The following is a 27,080-nucleotide window of genomic DNA, read 5'->3' on the forward strand; positions in this document are numbered from 1 at the left end:
TCGTAGCGGAACATGCTAGAGTTTCGGCTCTTGGCTTGCCAAAGACAGTTCCTGTCTTATGGCAAGGTCCGTGATAATCTCCTCGCTTCCGCCGCCAACGACCTGTACCCAGTCAGCAATTTACTTATCGGTCCCCGCTCAGGCCTTCATCACGCATGCCTGGGCGCGAGCGAGAAAAGGCGAGACTCACCAGCATGCGGAGGTCGCGACTAATCTGCTCGACAGTAGCCCCCGGTCCTCCCTTCTGGTAGCCGGCACCGCCAAAGATTTGTTGCGCCTCGCGGGCAGCCAGCTCCACCATCTGGCCGCCCTGGACCTTGAGAAGCGCGATGCGGCCCGCAATGTCCGGGCTCTGCCAGCCCAGCGGCGAGCGGTCCACGTGAAAGGCCACCTGCTCGAGCCAGGCCCAGTGCGCCTCGACCCGGTGCGCGACCTCGGCCAGCTTCCGCCGAATCACCTGGTTCCGGATCAGGGCCTGGCCAAACGTCTCGCGCTGCAGGGCGTAGGAGAAGGCGAGGGCCAGGCAGGTCCGGCTCTTGCGGTTGCACTGGACCGCCAGGATGAAGCGCTCCTTGTTGAAGTTCCTCATGATGATGGGGAAGCCTTGGTCCTGCTCGCCAATGAGGTTCTCGGCCGGGACGCGCACGTTCTCAAGGTGCACAAGCGACGAGCCGCCGGCGTTTTGTCCGCTGTTGTAAATCTTTTGCGCAAAGACTCCTGCTGCGTCCATGGGGATGACGAGCATCGAGATGCCCCTGATCCCGGGGCCGCCCGTCCGCACCGCCGTCGTCATGTGCGTCGCCCAGGGAGAGCCCGTGATCCATTTCTTGGCGCCGTTGACCGTGTAAAACGTGCCGTCGGCGGACCTCTTGGCCGTGGTCCTGATTCGGGCCACGTCGGAACCGCCACTGGGCTCCGTCACGCCGAGGCAGAAGCTCGTCTCCCTAGAAAAGAGGCCCGGCAGCCACCTCGCCTTTTGCTCCTCGGTGCCGTAGTGGATGATGGGGGGTGCCCCGATGGAAGACGCGCCGGCCAGGGCAACGGCGACGCCGCCTTCAATGCGGGCCATCTCGTCGGAGCCGACGAGGAAGTGAAAGGCATCCAGCTTCTCGCGTCCAACGCCGGCCAGCCGCGGGATGTGTGATGGCCGATACCGGTCCGGCACGTCCTCGAAGGGAATGCCAGACTGGGCAAACTTCACAGCCTCTGCCGCCGGGGCCTCGCCCTTTTCCTCCCAGTCGAGCGCCCACGGCAGCACATTGGCGTCGACGTACTGGCGGATCTTGTCCCGGAGCTCGCGGTGCGACTTGTTGTAGTACGGCGAGGCCAGCGCGCCATACCAAGCTGGCTCGCTCCAAGGGATGCGGTCACTGAGTTGAAGCTTCGGATCAGGCGGCATGATGTGGAGAGAGATGAGATCGAGCTACTCCGTAACTTACTCCGCACTCGACAAGGGCTTGAGCTGACACTTGGTCTTTGCTTTTTTTGCTGTTTTTACTCCTGGGCAATGCACCTTGCTTCCCGAGAACCAATGAATTGGAAGAACCAGATTATAGCTGCCCTTGAAGGCTGCATAGCCGAGGCACGGAGCACCGGTAGATCTCAACCCCTCCGTCTTCCGCCTCTCACAAAGAATGACCAGGTCACCAATGGTGACATTGGTGGCTAGCCCGTGACACCGGCAGCAATCTCCGATGGTTTGTTCGGGAGACATGAAGCGACATTAGCAAGTGATGATTCCCCAGTACAACGTAGAAGAAAGGGTGATCCACCAAGTCGAAGCCAGCCCTCTTCATGACATATGTGCCTGAAATGCAGTAAGGATCGCGAGGTGTGTGCGGGAAATCTCAAGCTACTGCCCAACATTCGCCATGGCTATCGCGGGCTGGCCTGCTTTGATTTTCTACTTTGCCTGGGTCCCATGTGCAAGCCGTGGACCTGCCATTTGTTTCTTGAGGCTCTCAATATGGCTTCAATGATACAGTCATCCTACGCGGAGCGCCGCCCATACTGACGCTTTGGGCCTGTGGCGCAAGGCACGAGGCACCCTTGCAACCAGCATGGGAGAGGAGTAAGTGCTTCTCATGCAGTCAAATAACAAGGGGCCACCGGTACCAATGATGGATAGTCGGCTGTAAATCGGTAACGAGGATGAAAGTACGTATAGGGAAATCCGCTTCCCGGCAAGTAAGGTACGGTTGACGTCCTGCTGTGCCAGACGAACCTGTCTCAGCCCATCTCGTGGAGGCCCTTCATGAGTCCAAGACACAAAGCCACAAATCTCGATCGGCTTTAAGCGCCTTCATCATATACGACTTGTCGGGAATCCCGATGGCCTCGGTCCGGACGGGGGAAATCAAGCAGAGAAACGGGGACTTGGAGGCTGAATCGATACCGTGGTGACGTGTCCAAGCACTTGACTTGCTCGGCAGCGAGGTGTTTGCCTCGTACGGCAGGATTCCAATAAGCAATTCAGTATGTTGGCATCGGGACGACAGCGAGAGACCCGGTTCATCCTATCCGGGCAGAGCCACAAGCAGGGTGGTTTTCCATATATGGAAAGGTGTGCAATCCATACTGGAGTATCGCCCCACATTTATTGCAAGTATTGCAATACACCTTTCCATTCTTGGTCCGTGCGCATCCCGCAACAGCTCACCTATATGGTCTCGGCAAAACGTGCCAAACACGACATGAATCAATGAAAATCAAGGAACAGTTAACGTGAACGTAATGACAGACGACCGGTCAAGGGGATGCCAAGCAGAAATTTGCTCCTTTTGCAGGAAACAGGCGTAGAAGTTGAGCCAGGATTTTACCCAAAATCTGGGGACCCGCCACCACCCTCGGCCCCTTGCAAGATATCGTTCTTGAGCCAATGCTTTAAACATTCTCCCTTTTCGACTTGTTTCGCGTCCAATTGGGCTCTTTCCCATGAGATTGTGCGACGCGCCCCTGAGAACACCCGCTCAGGTTCATCACTCATCGCCGGCATTGATAGGATGTCTATGGCCATTTGTGATAGCTTGGGCCATCGTTTTCTCTGTTGCTCTTGAAGCCACCATGACAAGGCCGTCGTCGGCGTAATGTCGTACGGATCACATGAAATGTAATCTTCGTACTCGTCCTGGCTTGACGGTCGAGTGCAATTCTGCAGGTTCCTTGAAATGCGATCAAACGCGTCAAGGTCCTCGTCATCATCGTCATCTAGTAAATGTTGCGAGAGGAGCCATCCACAGTGTCTCGGTATGTGAGCCAAAGGTCTTTGACCTGTTTGAACGCAGGTTTTGCCACTTCTTCTTCCAATTTGCCTGGATGTATGTTGTGCGATAGCTGGGATGAAGGATCAAGGCAGCTGCATAATAGGGCGATGCTTCTGTCTTGCTATAATATTTGTCAAAGACTTCCCACCCTCGTTTGATCCTAAAGGACAGCTCGGTGTCTGATTTGTACGTGACCTATTGCACCATCTCAGCGCTTGCACAAGGAGATCAGAGGAATGGAAGGCATGGTACCAGGGCTTCATCAAAGCATCGGATCAAGACGTCCATCGTGAAGAGCACTTTGTCCAGGGTCGCATGATCCCCTTGTGTTGCTAATGTCGCTCGGGCGAACGGTTGAAGGATCTTCTCAATTATTCGGAGCCGGGCCCAATCTTCCGGCAATAGAAAATCCGCAGAAAGATCTTCGAAATGATTCTTGGTGTAGGTGTCCAGAGCGCTGGCAGTTTCCTGCTGAGTGGCAACATGCAGCATCTGATACCAGCTATTCCACCTCGTACGATTGTCAAGTGGAATGCCCCTCTCAGCGAGTTCCATAAACTCTCCACTGCGTCCTGATGAACTCCGGATGTTGACAACCAGGTTGTGGAGCTTACCAAGTGGTCCAAGGCGGCGAAATTCGGTGCGCTGCCTTTGAACTTTGCCAGGTCATCTGCGTCTTCGCATATTTCGCCCTCTTTCAAGTCAATAGAATTCTGGAACAGGAAAGCTTGAACTGCCAAGTTGATAACGTGGCCTAGGCATCGGAGGCGGTGAACTTCAGGATCCCATTTGACGCCCTCTTCCTTGAGATACGTGCTCACTGCCCGGCAGAGGTGTCATTCGTGCTCGAATTATCCCCAACGATGCTTCCAAGGCGTCGCAGAATACCAAAGTCCCGCAAGATGGGTAGAAGTGTAACGAATTGCTCCTTCCCGGAATGGTTCGCCACAGGCCGAAGTGCAAGGAGAGCTTTCCGTCGTGCTTCTTGTGCGTGGTCAACAAAGTGGGAGCAAACTCCGAGAAGAAGGAGCCGATTGGGGGACGTCCAAATGTCAAGCGAGAGGTGAACCTTGGATTTTGCTGACTGGAGCTTCATTCGCACGATATCCTTGGCCGACTGGAAATGATTGTCGATAATTCGTGGAATAGTCGAGTGGGCGGAAGGGAGATGGTCCTTCGCGACCGGGTTCAAGGTCGAAATGAAGAGGTGAAATTCGCGGGATTCGACAATTCGATAAGGAAGGTTTCGTGCGACGATCAGCCAAGCTAAGGCTTTGTTTATCTTGTCTTGGTCCAGGTAGCGTTTGAAGACCTCCGACTCAATCTCCGTTGTGTGGCCCAATTCCCGTGCTTGCTGGTAGAGTTGCTCAAACCCCTCAAAGATGGATGATTGAAGAGGAGTCAAATCTTCCACGACTCGAATATCGTGCTTACCCTCCAGATGTTTTCGAAAGTTAGTGGTAACTGAAGTGCTGTACGGGTTCGTCTGGGGACAATGGCTGCAATAGAGAAGACGATTTCGGCCCTTAAACTCTTCCTCCCCCTCTGCTGCAACGCGAGCATGCTTCCACGTTGCGATAGCCGCTTTGCCTCTTGTATTGCGAGATCTTGATGTCGTAGAGTCCGACAATATAGATTCAGCATCGAAGAAGGATAGCACACTTGCAGAATCCATAGTTCGACAACTGATTCGTCCGACGCGTTGGTGCAAAGTGGTGGGAAAGCGATTTGTGTTTGTGTGGGAATTAGCGGGGTTCAAGGCCCTCAGACCCCTGGACGATGGCGCTGTAGGGGTCCCGGTCAGTGGCGCAATTTGGCCAATTATTGACTGAGCATTGAAATACTATGGATCCATATCCATACCCTGTCCATGCCATAGTATGGAAAGGGTATTTCCATACTTGGGTATGGAAAACCACCCTGGCCACAAGGGGATCAAGCCTGAGGAGATCAAGTTGGCGTCGAGACAACGCGAACACCTGGCGGCGACAGTAGCATATCGTGCTGCGAATAGGCATCAACACGGCCCAGTCATCCTCGTCATCTCCTACCGCCTCCGCCAGCCGCGCTCGCTGTCGGGAAACAACGGCCGGCAACCGCGCCAAATGAGTTTTCGACTTCAACCTTACTCCCTGGCAGACTGAAAACCGTCACGATGACGCGGCCTGGGCAGGAGGCGCAGGAAAGGGTCTAGGGGGCGGCTGGCTGAGTGCCATTCTGTTCGAGCGCCGTCTCCTCGGTCTGAATAATACAACAATAGGCATGTCCGGCTTCAATATGTTGATTGGTCGAAACGGTGACAGATCTTCTCCACCGATGCAGCCAAGGCTCATGCCGTGACGTCGTCATGTCAACAGTATGTTCTCTGCTTCGCTAGGGCTCGCATATCTTTCCAAACAAGAGTTGTTGATCTTCGTTGTCCACTGTCTTATCTTCTTACTGTTACCTTGTTCTCCCACTTCCCGAACTTCGATGCTACTCTCTCCCGGTGATTGATCCCACGACATGGATCGTCGATCACCACACCGTGGAGCGCTGCTTTCAAAACATGGCGCATCTTCAGATACGTTGTCTAGTTAATAGACGCCATAGCATCTATACCGGGAGGTCAATGCCTGCCTGTTTTTTAATGCTGCCCGAGCCGATATTAGTCCTTGGACGCCTTTTACTTGGCGGTGCCCCTTTCTTCCCCCGTTCTAACTCTCTCTCCTTGACACGTGCAGCAACGGTCAGGAGACGGCGGCCCATCCCGTGTCATAGACAGCCATGGCTTCTGTGGCTTGTCGTAACAATGCCACACGAAAGTCTTATTTCATGGCTTAGCCGGTTAGAGAGCGGGACGGTGAGTTTTGCCGGCCTGTTCCCTGCTCTTCCGGAGCGTCACCGCCGAGGGCCCTGGACTCAGCTCGACCACCTCGGTTATAAATATCAAGTTCAAGCAAGTCCTTGCTCAAACAGTCCTCCGTCAAGCATTGCACTCCGTTCATTGTCGATACAAGCCGCCGTCCAATACAGTCACTCGCTCTCGGCTGATTTTCGTTTTTTATCTTTCACATACCCCCAAGTATACAGCAGCAATTTCAAGATGAAGTTCTTCGCCGTCGCCGCGCTCCTCACATCGGCCCTGGCCGTGCCCACCCCCGACATCGAGTCTCGTTCCTTGCTTGGCCCCTGCGGCGTTAGCGTCGGCTTTTCCATTCCATCATGTTGCGCCGCCAGCGTCCTGGACGTTGCCGTCCTTGACTGCCGTTCCCGTACGCGTTGCTCTTCTCCGTCACGTTCTGTCTTCATAGAGAGAAGCAAATGGTGGAGGGAAGAGGAGCTACTGACGAGAAATCCTAGCCCCCGAAGCCCCAAGTCTGGAAGCCCCGTTCTCGAAGATCTGCGCTGCGAAGGGCAGGACTCCCAAGTGCTGCTCTATTCCTCTTGTGAGCGCCATGTTGCCGTCAGCTTTTGCTCTGACGAGCCAGGACTCTAACACTTTTCCATAGGCCGGTCTTGCCTTGTTTTGCAAGGACCCCGTCGGCGAATATTAAGGCGGAGGAACTTGGCGGCAGGTCGGGCGAAAGCGCCTTGGCTTGGAGCGATGGCGATTCTGGAAGAGTTCGTGTTCAAATCACTAATGTCATATTCTTCGGCATGGAGATTGTTCCCAGCCTGTACATGCCTTCATATAAACTAATTATTCGCATTATTCTCTCGGCCCTGCCATTGTCCCAGAGTCTCAAGTGTGTACGACCATGAGGCATGTCACGTCGACACCTTGGACAGCATGAACGCGAGGTTGAATGGGCTTCAGTCAAAGGATCATCCTGAACCCGGGGTCGCGGTCGTCACCGCAGTTTATGTACTCGTCGTAGTCGCCCCTTTGCTTGCCGCGGTTGATCTTGGCGCACCAGAGGACATTAAGCCAGACCCTGCAACGAATGGTTCGTCAGTACATAGGGCAGGGAGTAAAGGAATTAGCGGAGGGGTTCCACTCACGCAGCCCAAGCGTAGCAAAGGAGGCCCAAAATGATCGTATGGCCCCTGTGATAGAGCGGCCCGTCGCTCTTGGGATAGACGAAGGCTGTACGCCCACGCTTGGGTCAGCCAGGCTACTCTCGGCCTCCCGCCACGAACAGCGAATGAGAGCTTCGCCGCACAAAGAGCAACACTCACTAGCAACAAAGCCTCCGCAGTTGGCCACGGCGAGCTGCACTGCTGACGTGGTGGCCCGCTTGTAGTGCCCGGCCGAGTTGTTGGAGTTCCAGACCAGGATGCAGGGGACGGCGGCGTAGAGCCCTATGGCCATGAGGCACGTCATGGCGAACCGGGGTGACGCGCCCGTGACATTGGCCATGGCAGCGTAGCCGGCGATTGCGACGGGGAGAACGAACAGCACGAGGGTGCCTCGCAGCTTGAGGCGGTCTGAGAGAAAAGCGACGACGACTGCGGCTCCATGTCAGCTTCGCGCCGGCCCTCGAGGCTCCACCGGCAGCGCAGGGATGGAGGCTTGCCTGTCACTGGTGTGGCCACTGCGTAGGGAATGACGGTCCAGAGCTGGGCCGTGTTCGGGTTCGACGCGATATTGAGGTCATTGACAATGGTCGGCAGCTGGACGCGAGACAGTCAGCGGGCGGTTCTGTTCAATTCAATGGCCTGGAGCACGTCGAGACTTTGGTCGCCGGGCTCCGGAGCCAGGCCGCGGCGATGGATCACGTACAAAGAGCCCGAAAGAGTAGAGTCCCGAAAGAATGGCAAAGTATGCCGTCGACGTGAGCCAGACCTGGACATTGCGGATGCCGCGGCCGACTTCGGACCACCGGAAGCCCTCTTCTCTCTCGCTCGCAAGACTAGAGACAGCGTCGGTCAGCTGCCTGCTGTTCGCTGATAGCTTTGCTTCTGGGACGACGCACTTGAACCGGCCGCCCTCGTTCGCCGCCAGACGCTTCAGCGCCCACTCGCGCTCCTCTTGGGTGAGGTAGCGGGCCGTGGCCGGGCTGTTAGGAAGGCCGACAAAGGCAATGGCGCCGGCAACGACTGTCTTGATATGCAACGACCGGTTAATCGCCGCGCCGGGCTTTCATCCATAAACGTGTCGAGGAGAAAAGGAAGTAAGAGGGGGGATGGAGGAGAAAGAGGGAGGAGGAAAAAGACTGACAATTAGCCCCTCGATGATAAAGATCCATCGCCAGCCCTCGAGACCGCCTCGAGGGCCAATGGCCGATAAGCCTCGCGCAAGCAGGCCTGTGTGTGTCGTCAGCAGCCGGGCCCGGCAGACGGCACGGCTCGGATCAAGGGAAGCATACCTCCGAAGGCTCCCGAGAGAGAGGCGGCGGTGTAAAAGATGCCGATGCGCAGCGCCAGCTCCCCACGCGTGTAGAGACCCGACAGATAGAGGACCATGCCCGGCAGCAGGCCGCCCTCGGCCACGCCGAGAATGGCCCGGACGGCGACGAAGCTGCCGAAGCCCCGCACGAAGCCGAGACACATGGTGACGAGGCCCCAGGCCACGGCCAGGCAGGGGAGCCATATCCGGGGCGAGACCCTTTTGAGAACCAGGTTGCTCGGCAGCTCGCTTTACGTTTGCCGTGTCAGCTCGAAGGGATGTGGGGGGGAGGGGGCTTACGGCCGCAGCCAGAGTGGAGGCATCTGACGAACCTGAAAATGTAGGTGGCATAGAAGACGGCCAGGCCTTGGGTAAACTGCAGGTCCGTCATGCCGAGGTCCTCGACCAGACCAACGATGCGGGCATTTCCAACATTTGTCCTGTCCAGGAACGAGCAGAGGAACAGCAGTGCCAGCACCGGCAAGACGCTGGCGGAAAAAGTGAGCCTTCAAGTCTTGCTTGTCCTTGAGCTCATACGCCCGCGCTCGGACGCGGCTCACCGGCTATCCGTCTTGAGGAGCACGCTGCGGGTCAGACTGGCCGTCGCCGGGTCACGCATCGCACTGAGCTCGGCAAACTCAGCCTTGCCGTCCATGTCTGTAGCCGGTAGCTGGTTCGTGTTCCCCTCATGGTTGCCGCGTGCGAAGATGGGACTTGGCAAAGACGCTGCAGTGTTACCCTCGTGGCAGCCGAGGGGCAAAGGGGCTCCACGGCGAGGCCAGGTCGACCAGTCACAAATGCCGGTCCGTCCCGGGCGACTGGACAAGGTTATGCTCCATGCGGCAGCGTCAGAGGCGATCATCGACGTCACTCTACGGTGTGCAATGGGCCGGACACCTGGAGCAGGACTGTGAGTGCAAGCGCGAGTATGAAGTGATTCTACAAAGTAAACAGTCAATGCTACAGTATATGGCTGGTACAAGATGCAAGACCAGCGTAGCAGAGGACGCCGTCGGCATTGTTCGGCATTCGTCCCTCACATCCGATCCGGCCGATGCCATACCGAGCCGGCCGCCCCCCGGCCGAACGGACCCTCAGCCAGGGCCCGGCTACCAGAATTTCATGCGCCGCGGCAGTGGAGAGCGGAGCTCCAGGTCATGAATAAAAGGGATACCACGCCACTTTTTTGTTTTCCTTTCTGGACGCGATATAAACTGGGATATACGTGCGCTATATAAATAAGAGCCGGTATCCAGCTTCATATAACTACAGGGGCTCGCCTGGTTACTCTTGCCCGCGTGGAACGAATCCACTGCAGTTTGGCTTCTCCTCCCTTTCCCGCTGCTCACACCCTTTGCAACGCGTCCTATGTGAACCAAGACTGGCGACACATCCCATGGCTGCGACACTGATGAGAACACTGCGCGCTCCCGTCCTGCCCCGGCGGACGGGCTGCGGCGCCCCGGCGAGGCTGCTCTTGGCGCAAGCCCCGACGGCGCCATGCGTCCGGGCGGCGAGGAGCTTCGTCACGACGATACCGAGGCGCTCTCAGCCGCTGACGCGGGTTTCCAAGCTCTTCGACAACGCCGACGCCGCCGTTGCCGACGTGCAGAGCGGCTCGACTCTTCTCAGCTCCGGCTTCGGCCTGTGCGGTGTTGCCGGCACGTTCTCACCCGCCCTTTTTGTCTCTCTTGGCCCGTGGAGGAGCTGGTTGAGAAACACGGGCTTCCATCTCAGCTAACATGGGGTTTGCGGGTTCGCAGAGACGTTAATCCAAGCACTCCACCGAAGAGGCACCAACGCCCTGCACTCGATGACGGCCGTGTCCAACAACGCCGGCATGGAGGGCCTCGGCGGCCTCTCCACCCTCACCGAGGCCGGGCAGGTCAACCGGCTGGTTCTGTCGTACCTCGGCAACAACAAGGCGCTCGAGAAGAAATATCTCGGCGGCGAGCTCGCCATCGAGCTGTGTCCTCAGGGGACCTTGGCCGAGCGCCTGCGCGCAGGCGGTGCCGGGATCCCGGCCTTTTACACGCCCACCGGAGCCCGTACGTTGCGCTATATCTCTCTCTTTCCATGGCAAACACACTGCCAGATGCAGACTACAAAGCAAGGACGTCATGGCTGACGGCGGGAGACGACAGGCACGCTCCTGCAAGAAGGCAAGATTCCGATCCGGCTGAACCCCAAGGGCGAGGCCCTGGAGCCAGGCCGCATACGCGAGACGCGCGAGTTTGACGGCCGGACGTTTCTCATGGAGACGGCTCTGACGGGCGACGTGGCCATCCTGCGCGCCTGGAAGGTCGACAAGGCCGGTAACTGCCAGTTCCGGTGAGTTGCCGCCACTTACACGTCACGATGCCTCTCCTCTTTGCCCTTGGTCCAACAATCCAGCCCATGCCAGCGGGAAGCATGGCGGAAGCTGACGCGCGCAATCGCATCGCAGGTACACGACCAAGGCGTTTGGCCCGCTCATGGCCAAGGCGGCGCGGCTCACCATCGTCGAGGCGGAAAACATTGTCGAGGTGGGCGAGATCCACCCCAACGCCGTGGACCTCCCGGGCATCTACGTCGACCGCGTGGTGCCGGCCACCGAGGAGAAGAGGATCGAGGTGCTCAAGACGCGCAACCCGGCCGCCGACGCCGCAGCCGAGGCCGACGCCGCTGGCGGTGCCGCGCAGCAGCGGCGCAACCGCATCGCCCGACGAGCGTCGCGCGAGCTCAGGGAGGGCTACTACGTCAACTTGGGCGTGGGCATCCCGACGCTGGCGGCGACGTTTATCCCGGCCGGCCGCACCGTCTGGATCCAGTCGGAGAACGGCATCCTGGGCATGGGGCCGCACCCGACCAAGGACGAGGTCGACGCCGACATTGTCAATGCTGGCAAGGAGACGGTGACGCTGGTGCCGGGGGCGTCGTGCTTTGACTCGTCCGAGTCGTTTGGCATGATTCGGGGCGGCCATGTCGACGTTTCTATCCTGGGGGTGTGTTCCTCGTTTCCCGTTGGCCCGTTTGATGGCTTTGATATCTGACCTCCGCCCACTGACACATTGCTCAAACACAGGCCCTGCAGGTCAGCGCCGCCGGCGACCTGGCCAACTTCATGATCCCCGGCAAGATCTTCAAGGGCATGGGCGGCGCCATGGACCTGGTGGCCAACCCGGACAACACCAAGATCATTGTCGCGACCGAGCACGTGGCCAAGAACGGCTCGTCCAAGATTGTCCAGCAGTGCAACCTGCCCCTGACGGGCGCCCGTTGCGTGAGCACCATCATCACCGACCTGGTATGTCGTTCGCCCCCCCCCCCTTCAGACCTCGACACTGACAGGAAACCAGTGCGTCTTCCAGGTCGACCGCCACAACGGCACCCTGACACTGACGGAGTTGGCGCCGGGCGTGAGCGTGGACGAGGTGCGAAGCAAGACCGAGGCCAAGTTTGCGGTGGCGGATAGCGTCGAGGCGATGGAGTGAATTTTCTTTCGGGTCAGCGTTTTCGGGAGGGTGTAACGCGGAACTAGACATGGACGGGATAGACGGATAGACTGGGGGCATTGTTCATGTTATATACCTAAGCGTCATGCTCGTATTGGACTTGTGGGTTTCGTGCAAGGCACGGCTCATGCAGCGAGGATGGACTGCGACGAGCGATGTAGGATCCGAGAAGCCGGCAGGTCTTTGTAGAGACAGGAGCTTTCTTGAGCCTGTCTGCCGCGGATATAAACACCCCGCTGTTCATCTGCCTTTACAGTTTTGACTGCCTCCCCGGTCCGGCGGCAAAGCTACTCCCCCCCAAGGCCTCGACGATGCTGTCGACAGTCTTCAATATCCACTCGCTGCCCTCGTCTCCGGCAAGCCAGCGCACAAGTTCCTCCTCGTCAGCCTCGTCCCGCCTCTCGCCGACCCAACCAGCCCTCCAGGAGCCATCGTCGACGGCCTTGCGCAGGCCGTATACGTGGGACAGAACCTGGGGCCCAACGCCCGTCTGAGCACGCAGACAGGCCACGGCGACGGCCGACGTCAGCAACCGACCGGTCCTCGCGGCGGCGACGGCGTCGGCAGCCGGGGACGGCGGGGGCAGCGGCGGGTCGGCCAGCAGCGGGGCGTAGTGGCTGGCGAGGATGTGGACGGGCAGGTCCGGGTGGGCGCGGGCGAGGCGGTCGACGAGCTTGTCGGCGAGGGGCGCGTAGACGGAGTCGAAGAGGCGGCGGCCGCGGGCGAGGACGGCGTCGAGGTTGTGCGGCGTCAGGGCGCGCTCGGGCGTCGTGGACAGGGCGGCGGCGAGGGCGGGCGGCAGGGCGGCGCGGAAGGCGTTGAGGCAGTTGATGGTGCGCGGGATGCCGTTGAAGCTGATGCACTTGAGGCCGACGTCGCGCATCAGCTCGGCCGTCTGCGTCGCGGCCACGATGCCCCTGTCGGCCGAGGCGACGCCGTGCAGGATGGCCAGCGAGTCGGGCGAGTTGAGGGTAAAGGTGGCGGCGGCCTTGGACCGGAGCGTCAGCAGACGGGCCGCCGAGTCGTGGATGCAATGACTCATCATCGTCATCATCATCACCATCATCATCATCATCATCATCATCATCAACGCACCGAGATGGCCAGCCACGGCCTCGTGCCCAGCTTCTTGCGCGCGGCGTCGGCGGCGATGCGCTCATAGACGTCCCGCATCCCTTGCGGCGCTCCCACGGGCCCGGGCCGAGCGGAGGGCGCATTGATCAAGGCCTTGAGCGAGGGCGACAGCTTGGACATTTTGGCTTTTTTTTTTCAGGGGCCTTCGTCGCCGTCACGACTGGTTGGTCCATGAACCGTTGCCCGCGCGCCCCCTCCTCGTCTCGACCTGCAAAAGACTGAGGGGGAACGGGGGCCCATGACGGGGGCCCATGACGCATCCGTCGGGTCTTGGAGTTGCCGGGAATTACGGGTCCCTTTCCCCTCTGTCCGGAGCCGGATGTGTAAGCGCCATGATAGCATGCCCGTCCCGCCCTGTTATCGCCATGACAGAGGGTCATTGCCATTGATATAGAATGGACGGGTCCTCGGGGGACGGAGATGGTGAATGCCAAGTCGCCATTTTCATCCCACGGCCCTGAAACACGCACCAAACAGGCTAGAGTCTGTTCAGTCCGAGGCCTGGGCCCTCGCTTGGTCAAGAGCCTCGCAGCCAATGGTCGGCCATCATGATGCACCCCGGCCTTTGTCCGGCCACCACTCGGGCGCTCGACCTCGGGACGAGACACGCTCGCTCGCGTGTTGGCTGCTGGCGGCCACTAACCACTACTTGTACCAGATACCAGCCAGATGCATGTCCACCGAAGAGCTGGTTCTCGCCGCGGGATGAATCACGAGGCGCCGGACAAGGGTTTGGGCGGCCAATGGTCCGATGGCCTTGCAGCGGACTGGGGGTCGGACTGGGGTCCAGACTGGGGGTCGATGCCTTGGGGTGCTTGCGCGTGCTTACACATGCATGCAAGGGTAAGCCAAGCGGCTGGCTGTACGTAGGTGCCACTGGGCCTTTTGCCGTTTCGAGCTTCGTGCCGAAAGCTACGACAGCGCATCCACTGGTCCACGGCGGCCTGGGCCGGTCCAGCTCCCATTGGCGTACATGTCAGCCGGCACGCGAGCAGTTGCAACCCCAGCCCGTGACGAGGGCGCTTCTCCAATCATGGACACGGACGTGTTTGTGTTCTGTAGCACGAAAATGGAAAAGGCATAGATGCAGATGACGAGATGCGATCAGGCAATCTGTGATGGGTTGAACAAAAGAGGCTGATGACGCGGGTATCATTGGGGACGTACCATGTACTGTCGTAGGTGATTCAATGGCCTCGAGTAGTTGGACAATGTTCTAATTATTGATGGGGTAAATGTCTCGAGACAAGCAAAGACGTCAGAGCTTTCTTTCTCTTCCATAGTTTGCCCATCTCCCCCCTATCTCCCCTATCTCCCCATCTCCCTTTCTGGTCGGCCGCCCTCGTTGAGGAATCCTCCTCCCCTCGACGACTAGACGACCAACGGATGCAACATTGCCACCCCCCAAAAGAGGGGCAGACACTGGGGTCGGAATGAGGGTGCATTCTGGGCAGAGGCACTAGAGAGTCGGCCGGCGTGGAGGGCCGAGGCGGGACATGAGTCAAGTCACGATGATCTGCCCACTTAGCAAGTCCAGCCGATCTATTAGGATGGGTCATTCGTCTTTATTATCAAGGAACGACTCGGTGCAATCCGACGCTTCGGGGCTCGCTCCGGTCTCCGGTGCCTTTCTCCGTGTGGAGGATCCAAAGACTAGCAGCACCTGTAGGTACCCGTCTAGACAATACGAGGCGTATAACGTACCGGTATACATGTATGTATACAGTTGTCAGTAGGGGAGCGTCAGTCCCGTCGGTCCGTGACAGACGGCGGCCCTGCCATGTCGACTACACCGCGCCTTTGGCTAGGTACGTATTGTTACTAGGTAGGTAGGTAGGTAGGTAGTCTTGATGTTCATCGTGACCCTCCCTCCAGGCGGCCTGACCAGCCAAAGTTTCAGGCTTCAGCGTTGCTGGCATGCTGATTACTCGGTGCATGTTGCCACTGCCGCCAGGAGGGCACCCTCTGGACAAGAATCATGACGACGATGAGAAAACAGATTAAGCTTTGGGCGCGCAGCGCAGAGAGTCCACGTCGCCCTCAAATGAGGATTGCGTCTTTGTGGCGATGCATGCGTATTTTATTGTTACACGAAACATGTACTCCGTGCGCAAAGACACTCTTGGAGGCGAGCTGGCATTGGCTCTCGGGGGCCGTCTCGCGACAAAGACGGAAATGCCTTTGCAAGCGGTGCGTCTGCGTGCTGCAGAGGGGGGATAAGCGAGGCTACCCTACCCAAGTGCTCGGAAGACTGCACTGCGCACGCGCACACTTGCCAAGACGAGCATTTGCCAAGGCCGCGTACAGTGCCTTTGCGGATGACATGATTGCAAGGTGGTCATTGGAAATTGAACAAGACGTAATTACCCAGTAATTATACTGTACAGTACGAATCATGGCCGCAAAGTAAGTTTCTGGCGGGCCGCATTGTTGCCCAACAATGCCCACCAGAGCAAGGTCCATTACACACACGAGAGGGCGTCGGACATTGCGCTGCAAGGGAAGAGATGACTGTCGTGGTAGTATGTGTAGATGGATGGTTGGACACTCGTATAATTACGTGCATTCGTCCTTGGTTTTTGGTCCTGAGCAGGCAGGCACGCAGCAGCGCTGACTCTGACACGTGCATCGCCGAGTTCGGACGGAGGCTGTCCGACGAGGTGCAAGCGGGATCGTCGACGGCATTGACGCAGAGAGGGCGGAGGCTAATCAACTAATTATCAACTAATTATCCCCCAGAGGAACCAATAAAGGGGGCCATGAACTGCCCCCACTGCTTGCCGTATCCCTCTCGCCCCCCTTTTTATTTCTTCATCTCCAGCGGATTGCTGTGGCTATACCACTTAGAAGGTTTCTCACGACGGATACACATGCTGTATCTGTAGGGCGCGCACCCTTAATAGTGTCTGCTATAGGTGGATGCTGGTCGCGTGCACGTCTTGGCAAGCGCCATGTCCCCCTTTTGCACCGCCATCGCATGGCAAAGTCGTTTCCTCTGGCAGCAGAAGCCTCGCTTTCGTCTGTTGCCGAATGCGATTGCGCCGTGATTGGATAGTCTGCATGTATGTACTCCGTGCGGCCAGCATCTGGGGCGGACACATAGCCCATCCGTGTATGGTTGGGAATGGAGACGAGACAGGGACGCAGCAGAATCTGCAGCAGCGGGCGTCCAAGAGGGCAAGATGAGACAAGGTGAAGTCTCACTGCTTGGCCATACCGGCCATTGCCTTGGGCAGCAGGCATGTACATCCAGCGCTGTAGAGGGCCGGCCCCTGTAGCTGGCGCCTGTAACCGGAGGGCAGCACCTGTCCATATATCATCCACCACCGTCGAGACAAACGGCGCCCTCGTCAGCCCGATGCTACGCAACTACTTTATACATTATATAGCCTTCCAGTCGTCGTCGTCGTCGTCGTCGCCACAGCAGACAGGCTCCATATGACCTGCAGCCAGGGCCAGAGACAAAGCGGGTTGCCCGGCTCTCGAGCGGAACAAAAGGTTCGTGGCCACACGTGCAGCCAACACAACAGATTTCCCGTCACCAACCACTCTTTCCCGTTTCCTTCCTCTCTTTCCCAGCTCTCCTCTTTTTCCTCCCCTCCCACGCCTCGCCTCTCCTCTCCTCGCCTCTCCTCTCCTCGCCTCGCCTCTCCTCTCCTCTCCTCCCCTCCCCTCCTTTCCTTCTCTTTCCTATAGCCGCTCTCTCTTCCCTCTTGGCCTCGCCAATCCTCCTCAACAGAGAGAGACCCTTCCTTGGTCTCGACGGGACAAGACGCCGGCAAGGCGCCGCCTGTGCTTGACGTGAGCTCCCCCCCCAACCCCCCCCACCCCAGCCTCAGCTCCTCGCGTCTGGGGAGCTACGCCGCAGCCAAAACACCCGCCTCTACCGAAGCTAACTTTTTTACTTTTGGCTCTCTTGTTGGCAGGTCGATTTTGGATTTCTTTCGGGAATAATCACGCCGTCGTCATGGTCTTTCATCGTATCCGACACGCGCGGGCCAGCTCCCCGTCCGCGTCGTCCATTCCCTCGTCCCTAGCCACCTGGCTCTGCACCCGACGGGTTTTCTTCGCCTCTCGCTTCGCCTTTGCCGTCGCCGCCGCCTCCATCCTCGGCTCAAAAGTCGTCCACGTATACGCCCATCGCGAGGCCCTCGCTCCCTCCGACGTGCTCGCGTACGGCCTGTCCTTCTTTGCCCAAGATGTCATCCTTCTCCTCGTCCTCCGCCTCCTCCTCGACGCCCAGTCGTCCTTGGCCATGCGGCCCCTGAGGTTCCTCGCCGCCTCGCTCGCTTCCGCAATTGTCGCCTTGTCCCTGGTTCTCGCCGCCACCAGCATCTCCTTCTTCCTCGTCGCCGGCACTGAGCTCCACTGGCGCAACGTCGGCGTCGCCGGTGACTCGTCCTCGTGGGCCATGCTGCTCTCCGGCCTCTTATCCTGCTCCCTCACCGTTGGCTCCATCCTCGTCGCCGCCTGGCTCCTCCAGGATACGTGCTTCGTCATCACAAACGCCGCCCTTGCCATCATCCAATGGCCCTTTGTCTTCCTCCTCGCCAAGCTCTCGAAACGCTGGAGCGCCCGGCGAAATGTCAGCTACCAGCACGTCCCCCAGGATGATGTCGAGGGCGGCGCTTCCGAGCGCAAGATGCTCGACGACGTCAGCTGCGAAGCCTCCGACAAACCCGCCCACGCACGCCCGGCTCAATCCAAGTGGTTCACCTGGCTGCATGTCGCAGTCGGCGCCTCGCTGCTCACCCTCATCGTCACTACGCTTTCTCGCCCCGAGGACAACTCCCTGGTCTTCATGTCCTGGACACTGCCGCTGATGCCCTTTGTCGACCTAATCAACGCGTCCCCCAGTCTCGCCGACCTGATCCCCTCGTACGGCACCGATATCAACGGCGACCTTGGGAACCGCACCGCCCTTGCCGACCCCGTGCCATTTTCCTGGCTGCCCAAGGACACGCCCCTGCCGGGATTCGAGGACTGGTACGAGAAGAAGGAGCACTACCGCGCAGCCGACGATCCCCTCCGAATCTCCAACCTGGACCACGGTGTCATCAGCGAGATCAAGAGCAAGCTCAGTGACGTCAAGATCCGCCATGTGGTGCTCATCAAGCTCGAGAGCACACGCAAGGACGTCTTCCCCGTCAAGAAGAGCGGCACCATCTGGGACGAGCTCATTGGCACCTTTAAGAACAAGTCGATGCCCGCCGAGGCCCTCGAGCGCCTCGCCACGCTGACCCCGACGGCCAACATGCTCACCGGCGACTATGACGATGGCTTCACGCACCCGACCCAACCACGCCGCGGCGGCATCAACGCCAACAACGTCCACACCACCAGCACCTATACCCTCAAGAGCCTGTTCGGCACCATCTGCGGCCTGTACCCGCTTGTCGCCGACTTCAACGTCGACCAGGCGAACCACGTCTATCAGCCATGCCTCCCCCACATCTTCAATGCCTTTAACCAGCTCGACAACCAAGATGAAAAGCCAAGCGACGACAAGCCCAAGGATGGGGACGACTTTACCTCGTACAACTGGACGTCCAAGTTTATGCAGTCGGTGACGATTGGATACGACAAGCAGGACGCCGAGATGCCCGTCTTGGGATACGCCGCCGAGAATGTCGTCCACAAGGAGTATCTGCAGGGCGGCAAAGCCAAGTTCGGCAAAGTCAACATGAGCGACATCAACTACTACGGCATGCCCGAGGTGGCCATCAAGGACTACATCCGGGATGCCTTCGCCGAGGCCAAGAAGAACAAGGAGCGCGTTTTCCTGTCGCACCTGACGAGCACGACCCATCATCCCTTTGGCATGCCCGAGGAGGAAAAGTACGTTCCTCTGACGGCCGAAAAGAAGCTCAACGACCTGTCGCACTACATGAACGCCGTCGGCTACGTCGATCGTTGGCTGAAGCAGATTCTCGAGATCCTCGACGAAGAGGGCGTGGCCGACGAAACGCTGCTTGTCCTCGTTGGCGACCACGGCCTGTCCCTGCCCGAGACTGGCGCCGTCACGCCCTATTACAACGGCAACGTCGGCAACTTCCACGTCCCCCTGGTCATGTCGCACCCCAAGCTGCCGCCCGTCGACATCAACGACGCCGTCGTTTCCATGCAAATCCTGCCCACCATTCTCGACCTGCTCGTCGAGACGGGCTCTCTGCCCAAGGGGGCCAGTCAGGCGGCGCACGACTTGATGCACAACTACGAGGGTCAGTCCCTGATCCGACCCCAGCGCAAGGTCTCGCTCGAGACGGGCGAGGCCAACTGGCTCTTCACCGTCATGAACCCCGGCCGCGCCACCGTCGCTGTCCGAGACGCCCGCCGACCCGAGTGGCGTCTCATCATGCCCGTCATCGACGATGTCGAGTGGCGTTTCACCGACACGGTCCAGGACCCGCGCGAGAACGACGCCGTAGTCGCATTTGCCTTCCCCCCGTTTCTGGAAAAGGTGGAGAAGAAGCACGGCATCGAGGCCGCCCAATGGACAGAGAGGGCGGCCTTTATGGGCCGTTGGTGGGTCAAGGACAACGGCAGGCGTTGGCGTTACAATGCAAAGTGATTTGATGCCGTTGAGTCCAAAAGCAAAGCAAGAACAAGGGTAGGCACCTCGAGGTGACCATCCATCGTTTCTGCTATTTTATATCCTGTCTTGAGCATAAACTGCGATTGCATGGGCGAGCATTGTCATTGTTTATTCTAGTCTCTTTACCCCTCAGCTACTCTCCGTGGACCCGTTCCTGTCAGGCGGTTTCCTTGGAATATATACGGGGTGTGGCCATGCCGGCTATTTCTGTGCCAGCGACAGTTGATGCGGTGATGCCTTGGACGGGTCGACAGAGGCTGCAGGGCGGAGTGATGTGACGTCGCGGAGGCTGTGGGCTGACACGGGGGCCGGACGATGACGATCAGACGGAGCTGACCACCTCGCTGGCGAAGTCTCGGAAAGCCTTGCTTGATTTGTGAGGCGAAGCGACCATCGAGCTGGACGAGACCGAGGGACCAGTCCCGGGCGCATGAGCGATCCAAAGGCAGAAGCCAGGGTCGACGGACTCGTTGGCCGGCAACTCGCATGAACGGAGTTGCGGACCGATCGGACCGGTTTGGACATGACGGATGCCCGGCTCGGCAATCCCACGGCTTGGGAGAGGGCACACTCAACGGCAACTATGTGGACGGCGTACGGTCCGTTGCCGACACGGGATTCGGGACTCGGAATTGTCAAGACGATTTATTTGGCTCCCGTGCCGAAATTTTAAGTCACTGGTGACTTGTGCCCAGACTTTGATGGGCGGCCGCTCTCGAATTGGAGGTGGCTTAGGAAGTCTCGGTATCCTCTTGGCGCCCTCGTGAGGATTGTTGCGCCGCCGCCCTCAATGTACCTCTTGAGGACAGCTTGGCGCACGACTGGGTGGTCGAGATTCAAAGGGCGAGCGCCTCTGCGGCCTTGACCATGCATTTTGGATGCCTTTGGGTGGAGTCGAGGATGGGGAGGGATGCTTGCGGCGAAACGCCTGTTTGGATTTGTTTCCCAGCCCCAACGGCCGAGGGACGGATAGAGTTTTATGTGTGATGGAGGAGACGGAAGGAGAGGGTGCTAGGAGACCAGCTGACGTCTGACTTGACGCATCGTTACCAGCACCACCGGCAGGCTGCTTCGGGTCCGGAGCACGCCTCGAGGATTCCTAGCCGGTCAGGCGTCGTCTGGCACAGGGGCTTATAGATAATGGAGATGGTGCAAAGAAAGTCAACCTGATCATACTCCGGCTCTCGTCTCGCGTCTGGATCGTGTGTCGGGCTCTGCCATAAGCAACGAGGTACAGTGAGTTTTTTGCGAGCCAGAGACGGGGTTGTCGAGCACGAGGCAGCGCAAGAGCCAGCCGTTGTTGGCTCGCACGCGGGCCGCGGCGGTGGAACCTCTAACTTACGGTCCAGACTGGAAGCGGCAGGCAGCCTGATGGGTAGAAGCAATTTTTGTTTCCCTGTGCTGTGCCCAACCGATGGCGGCGGAACATGGGTGATGGGAACAAGATTGAGCAATCAACAAGCCACGGGTATGAGCCTAAGTCTGGACGAGGACCAACAGGAATCCCCGGGGCAAGCAAGACAAGATGCGCTGGTAGATGCTTACCCGCCAACTGGGTTCATGGCGTTTTGTTGGCCGAAAAGCATGGGCGTCGTCCGACCCGCAGCATGAAGAGACGATGTTTGCATTGATGAGGCGGCGACGGTTGGACGGGATAAAAGAATGTTTACGAGCATAATCAAAGACAGCCAACAGGAGCCGGGGTGTTTGTGCTAGGCCAAGTGAAGGCTTCTTTGTTGCTTTTGTTTATCATTACGGGAGTCGCATTTCGCCAGTTGCCATTTGGCCGTGCCCTCTTCTTTGTTGGCTGGGCACTCTTTTCAGCCCTGTTGGTGCTGCGGACTGGGCATTGGGACGCTTTTGGTCGGGGCCTTTCTCCCCCTCTCCCCCCCCCCCCCCTTTTGGAAGAGAAAGAGAGAAAACAGGGAGAAGAAGGGTTTGATGAAGAGGGGGAGCTGTCGTGGAGAGAGGACGTCTCTTGTCGTTTCAACAAAGGTCTTGGGGGGGGGGATGTTCATGAATAAGGGAAGACCCCATTGGATAAGACTCGGCGGATCAAAAAGATTACGGAGTACAAGAAGGGGGGAACCGTTCAAACCAGCCAGGCCTTGAACAGTTCTTTTTGCCCTTGACCGTCGTGCATGCCTTGTCGAGGGCAAGGGCCTTTGCTAAGTTAGTCAGGCTTCCCCTTTCTCCCCCCCCCGGCCCCGCTTGTTTTAGGGGTCCTCCTCGTCGGCCCAGAAGTCGGCCGCCAGCCCGAGAATTCGGGCTGGCTGAAGCATACAGGCGTGCAGGGAAAATGGAACGCGTCCGTGCGGTGCCGGGATGCAGAGCCCGGCGTTGCTTTCTTTTGCCTCCCCCCCTGGCTCTTGGTTCCCGGTCTCGACTCTACTGTGTGGCGGCTAGCTTATGCCCTCCTCCCCGAAGTGCAACATCAGGCGGCGTTTTGTTTACAGCGTGACATCTTCTCTCGCCCTGTTGTTCTAGACCGAGCCCCTTGGCCCCCTCCCTGCCAAGGCCTAGTTGGCTGGGCAGAGAAAAGGCTTGAGCAGAGAGGCTTGGAGCAGCTTCGTCGACGTGTGAAAGCATGACCTGCAAGCTACGGCGCAAGCAAAGGATAAGGGTAAAAGCTTGTCTGTGTGTGTCCTGACAGGGTGGCCGAGGCTCACCGAGCAACCAAGGAAAAGAAAGAAAGAAAAAGGTCGGTTTCAGGGCTCCTGTGAAACCTCTCGCAGATGGCGCCGAGGAATCGCCTTGGGGAACCAGGGGCCCTGTCAGAACCCTGCTGAGATCTAGAACGACGCCCACGCCAGGTTGCCGGGCCGCAGACTTTCTCTTTTTCCCTCACTCACACACACACACACACGCTCGTGTGTCAAGGCCGGTCTTGAGTCTTGACACGTCGCCCTCGGCAAACTCTTGTCATGGCAGCAATGCAAGGGATGGCGATCAGGGCCGGCCGGCTTCTCCGCCAAAACTCTGCCGCATGTACGTATGTATATGCATGCATGCATACTTTGGCACTCTCTGCCACGAGCCCTCTGCCTATCATGGTCTGCATCAGGTGCCTCGTGGTGCCTTGTCCACGGCCGCGTCTTCCACTTGGTCGGGGCGAGTCATTGGCAATTCTCGCACGCTCGGTGTTGAAACGGCTTCTCCTGTCCTCCATGTATACGCGTACGCAGGACCATGTAGGAGATGTATGAACGCAACGCAATACGTCTTTCTCCCCGTGACGGTAGACAGACACTCGTAGTGCATGCACACAAAGTAGGCAGCGTCCAACTACAACAAACACAGAAGATTATCATCTGCCTATGTACACTAGGTAAGAAATCATCCCTCGACGGAAGGACCCGACTGACTCTCCACCCGCGGCGAGGGAGAGCCCAAAGCCAGTCCATGCACGATATGGTTGGGCGGGCAAGAGGAGAAACCCAAAGCGGCCGCCTTGTCGGACACCTGCCGTCTTTCTGCCAACCAGCCTGCCTGTCCCTGCCCGTGTGTGCGAAAGGCGGCTTCTCCGTGGAGCCCGCAGGACCTGCGGCATGCCAAGTCTTTTCATCCTTTTGGGTGTGTTTCCCCCCCCGGGGCCATGGGGCTCTACCTAGGCGGCGTCAGGAGGGGGGTGGAGCCATGTATGTGCATGGACGGGAGGAAACAACTTTGGCAATGGTCGCGAGAGGGTCCAGACCTATGCTGACCCGACCCAAGGTCTTTTCCAAGGTCTTTGGAAAGGACCGTCCGTCTGTCTGTGTGAGTGCACATCAGGGTGCACATCAGGGTGCACAACAGGGTTCCCGATGGCAGCAAGCGCCGCCCGCAGACGTGCAGCCAAAAAGCGCCAGAGCCAAGTGGATTCTCCGACCCCGGTAATCTAACATGCGACTTTGTGTGCGGCGACGAGATGCCGAGCATGGGGAAGATGCAGGGCGGAGACACGTCGCCGCGTCGTCTCATTCACCATCAAGCCGTTCGGCCATGACAGGGAGTGGGCGCATCCAATGGTCTGGACCGTGCCAGGCACACGCGCACGGGGGGCCGGGAAACAGATGCAAAAAGGAAGCAAACACCACCATGGTTTCCGCAGAGGCGCAATGCCGAACGCGCGGCAGCAGGGTCTGCGCACGTCAGGCCACGCCCGTGCCTCTGGAGAGGGGCCGAATCCAGGCATGGCCGACGATGGCAGGAGAGGAGCCAAACTTCCCGGCTGCGTATTAATAGGCCCAAAGACACGATTGTTGAATATTGGCTTGGCATCTTTTCCCTTTGAAGCACTCTCCGTCTCGGGATTCGCAGTCCGGGGCGCGAACATGTGGAGGAGGACGGCTGCTCACATGCGCAGGGACGTAATGACTCACGATGTCAGTACGTACAGACTCACAGACAGGCACATGCAGGCTTCCAGGTTGATGAAGCCAGCATCGGTGGGTGAATGCAGGGAGGGTTTTGCGGTTGCAAGAGTAAGTGGCCGGCCGGGGTTGATCGGAGGAAATGGAGGCGTCATGTATGAAATATATCCAACGCCGCCATCATCTCGATGCAGGACGTGCGGGGACCAGCAAAGGGACGCGGAGAATGATGCAACTTGTCTGGGAGCCTCGATTGCTTTGTACAAACAACGTATACAGTAAGAGATGTGTGATCCGCGACCACTGTCCTCGACTAGCAATTCACAAGAGCACTGCCGCAAATCGAGGCTCCGGTGCCGCATCTCGTGGCGAATAATCCATCTCGATCCCCACTGGCCACGGCGCACGTGGATTGGGCCACGCGCAAAGTTCAGTTCGGGGGCAATGCGAGCCCCTGATGCAGTCCCTTGGAGAGATCAGCGATCGCAGCACAACACGTCTTCGAGGTTTCGCGCCGGGCACTTTGAGCCGGCGGGCAAGAAAGAGAAAGAGTCGCATCCAATGCTCCGTATCGCGATCTCATCTTGTGAATCGCGGGCCGCATCGAGAACGGACCCCCGTGCCGAGGGGGATAAACATGGCCGCCTGGGCCACATCGGGACGGCCATGGTGTCAAAACGGGGAATGTCCGTGGCAAGGAGACAGCGAGAGATGGCCAAGCGACGCGGGGTGTGCCTTTGTTCTCGTTTGCCCTGCGGCGCCTTGGTCACCGGCCCTGGCCGTCATGTGCAGGCATCCATTGTCCGATCAGCGGGAGAAGCGTGCTATCCAAGGGAGCGAGGGGGAGCCCGCCGATCAGCCATTGTTTAGGGACTCGGTGCATCGTCGATGTGTACAATACTGCACAGGAGATGGACGACACTTGATTCATTCAGCAGCAGGAGACTGGCCGTGCGCTTCTCCCCCCCCACGCCCATCTTCAACAAGGCCATCCCGCCCTCGCCTGGCAAGGCGCAGTGGCGAGGGAGCACAGACGCAAGGCCGGATATGTGGCAAGAAAATGAAAAAAAAAATATTAAAGTTGCGCCGGGCTAGCCAAGTCGTCGCCGTCGCCGTCCGCCCGCCCCCCACGGGATCCGAGCATCGGGGCTCCGAGCCTCTCTACTGAATCGCCGGGCTGACGGAGTCGCCAGCGCATGTGCTGCTGCAGAGAGTTTGTGCCATCGGGGCCCGTTGGTCCGATTCGGGGCAAACTGGCCCGATGCTCGTTGACCCCCCCGTCTTGTTGGCGGGCGACGCTCCAAAAGGGGGAGCCAAAGTGCTTTTTCCCTCTTGATGACTCGATGCCGGCCGAAAGCTGCCCTGCGAACACGGCCGTGGTGGTGCTCCGGATCGGGGATTCGCAGGGCCATCAGGAGCTGCCGATGGAGCTAAGCCCCCCCTGGGCGCCGGCCTCTAACCGTTGGCTTCCTTCGATTCTTCTTTGGCATTCCACTTAGCTGCATGAGCATCGTCTACAGGCAAGCATCGTCTACAGGCAAGCATCGTCTACAGGCATGCACGGCAGCCAACAGGGGGTGGTGGTGGCTGCTCCCATAGATGCATACGGGCCTTTGCCGGGCCCACCCCCCCCCCCCCCCCTTTGCCCCCTTTGCTCTGCTCTCCAGGCCAACTACGGTACTGTACTGTGCTATACTGTGCTGTGCTGTGCTGTGCTGTGCTGTACTGTCCTGTCCTGTACTGTACTGTACTGTACTGTATCCTCCGAATCCACGTTATCGAGACAGCAGCTTGCGTGTTGCCTCGTCGTCGGCAAACGTCTCGCACGGCTGCTCACAACATGTCTGTCTACATGCCCCCTTGCGACGTGTCCTCGACCTGAGTTCCGTGCTGGCGTGGGCATCTTGCGTCTCGAGACCGCGCGGCGCGGCGCAGGCTGGGCTCAGGATGACGGCCGTGACTCACAAGCATCTTGGTCAGCACCATCAAGCCGTCTTGACAGCCCGGGCTCATGGTACAGTACTGTACTGTACATACATATAGACGGAGCAGGTCGGGCAGTTGACTGCCCAGGATCCAAGCATGGCTCGCACATCGCTCGACGACGCGCCCGGCTCGTCACGAGTCCATGTTATATCCGAGCATACTGTACCTGCTCTCACGCACTACAGTATACATATGTACATTCATACATTCATACATACATACACCCATGCCCCCATCCATCCACACTCAGACACTCACCAAGATGACGGCTCGTACGTTTGCCTGCTGCCTGTGCCACGACCGCTGCTCCCCTCTCACCGCGCTCCTCCTTGTCGTCGTCGTGCCCGATCCATGACGCGACCGGCATGCACTCCCCTCTCGGCATCCGATGTCGTTGCATCCCCATGGTCGCGTCCCGCTCCGTGTAAATTGGCTTCATGCAGTCGCGAACCGGCTGAATCGCATGAGCATCAAATCTGCCGCTGGCAAGGCTGAGTCTTCTTTGTTTTTGTACTTTAATCTCTTATTTTCCTCTGCACAAATGCTCCGTTCGGCCGGTATGTAGGTATGTAGGTGTAGCGCAGCGGGATAATAAGCATTCAAGACAGCTAGAGACATGACTTGCAAAATGCCTTGTATCACGCACACCCCTTCCACCCCCCTCAACTACCGGTACTGCCTCGTAGACCTGACCAACAAGGCCGGTCCCGGTTACTCCCCTTGGTCTCGCGGCCGTCGACTTTTTTCGCCCTCTCTCCCCCTTTCGGCTTTCGAGATGGCCCCCAAGGGCCCAAGGGGTTTCACGGACAAGTCAGTAAAAATGCCTCGAAACAATCGGCTTCGCAAACCGGGGCCGGCCAACTTGACGAAACAAAGCCTCGCTCGCCCTCTCTCCAGAGGTTGCCGCAGACGGGCAGACGGGCTGACGGGCTGACGGGGCGGGTC

At 58.6% G+C, this 27,080-nt stretch overlaps 6 protein-coding genes across 6 annotated transcripts; 3 read left to right on the forward strand and 3 right to left on the reverse strand.

Moving 5' to 3' along the window:
* Positions 1–15: 15 nt before the first annotated feature.
* HRG_07249 (acyl-CoA dehydrogenase, middle domain-containing protein) lies at positions 16–1,399 on the reverse strand (the record flags this gene model as incomplete). The annotated part of the gene is made up of 2 exons (XM_044865720.1): positions 16–102; positions 191–1,399. 2 exons carry the CDS (start codon positions 1,397–1,399, stop codon positions 16–18), a joined length of 1,296 nt encoding a protein of 431 aa, XP_044718684.1.
* A 4,949-nt stretch (positions 1,400–6,348) lies between these two features.
* HRG_07250 (fungal hydrophobin domain-containing protein) lies at positions 6,349–6,799 on the forward strand (the record flags this gene model as incomplete). The annotated part of the gene is made up of 3 exons (XM_044865721.1): positions 6,349–6,517; positions 6,606–6,691; positions 6,755–6,799. 3 exons carry the CDS (start codon positions 6,349–6,351, stop codon positions 6,797–6,799), a joined length of 300 nt encoding a protein of 99 aa, XP_044718685.1.
* A 263-nt stretch (positions 6,800–7,062) lies between these two features.
* On the reverse strand, positions 7,063–9,229 carry HRG_07251 (major facilitator superfamily domain-containing protein; the record flags this gene model as incomplete). Its single annotated transcript, XM_044865722.1, has 10 exons — positions 7,063–7,180; positions 7,248–7,332; positions 7,425–7,694; positions 7,763–7,859; positions 7,969–8,098; positions 8,162–8,289; positions 8,407–8,492; positions 8,555–8,823; positions 8,907–9,062; positions 9,135–9,229. 10 exons carry the CDS (start codon positions 9,227–9,229, stop codon positions 7,063–7,065), a joined length of 1,434 nt encoding a protein of 477 aa, XP_044718686.1.
* A 741-nt stretch (positions 9,230–9,970) lies between these two features.
* Positions 9,971–12,047, forward strand: HRG_07252 (coenzyme A transferase domain-containing protein; the record flags this gene model as incomplete). Its single annotated transcript, XM_044865723.1, has 6 exons — positions 9,971–10,235; positions 10,338–10,622; positions 10,719–10,905; positions 11,021–11,558; positions 11,639–11,860; positions 11,913–12,047. The coding sequence occupies 6 exons, from the start codon at positions 9,971–9,973 to the stop codon at positions 12,045–12,047; spliced, it is 1,632 nt and encodes a 543-aa protein (XP_044718687.1).
* Positions 12,048–12,318: 271 nt separating this feature from the next.
* HRG_07253 (dol-P-Man:Man(5)GlcNAc(2)-PP-Dol alpha-1,3-mannosyltransferase) lies at positions 12,319–13,322 on the reverse strand (the record flags this gene model as incomplete). The annotated part of the gene is made up of 2 exons (XM_044865724.1): positions 12,319–13,056; positions 13,164–13,322. 2 exons carry the CDS (start codon positions 13,320–13,322, stop codon positions 12,319–12,321), a joined length of 897 nt encoding a protein of 298 aa, XP_044718688.1.
* Positions 13,323–17,169: 3,847 nt separating this feature from the next.
* On the forward strand, positions 17,170–19,773 carry HRG_07254 (sulfatase domain-containing protein; the record flags this gene model as incomplete). Its single annotated transcript, XM_044865725.1, has 1 exon — positions 17,170–19,773. One exon carries the CDS (start codon positions 17,170–17,172, stop codon positions 19,771–19,773), a length of 2,604 nt encoding a protein of 867 aa, XP_044718689.1.
* Between the last annotated feature and the right edge of the window lie 7,307 nt (positions 19,774–27,080).

This window comes from Hirsutella rhossiliensis, assembly GCF_020360975.1.
Source record: "Hirsutella rhossiliensis strain HR02 chromosome Unknown scaffold00008, whole genome shotgun sequence".
NCBI classification, from domain to species: domain Eukaryota; kingdom Fungi; phylum Ascomycota; class Sordariomycetes; order Hypocreales; family Ophiocordycipitaceae; genus Hirsutella; species Hirsutella rhossiliensis.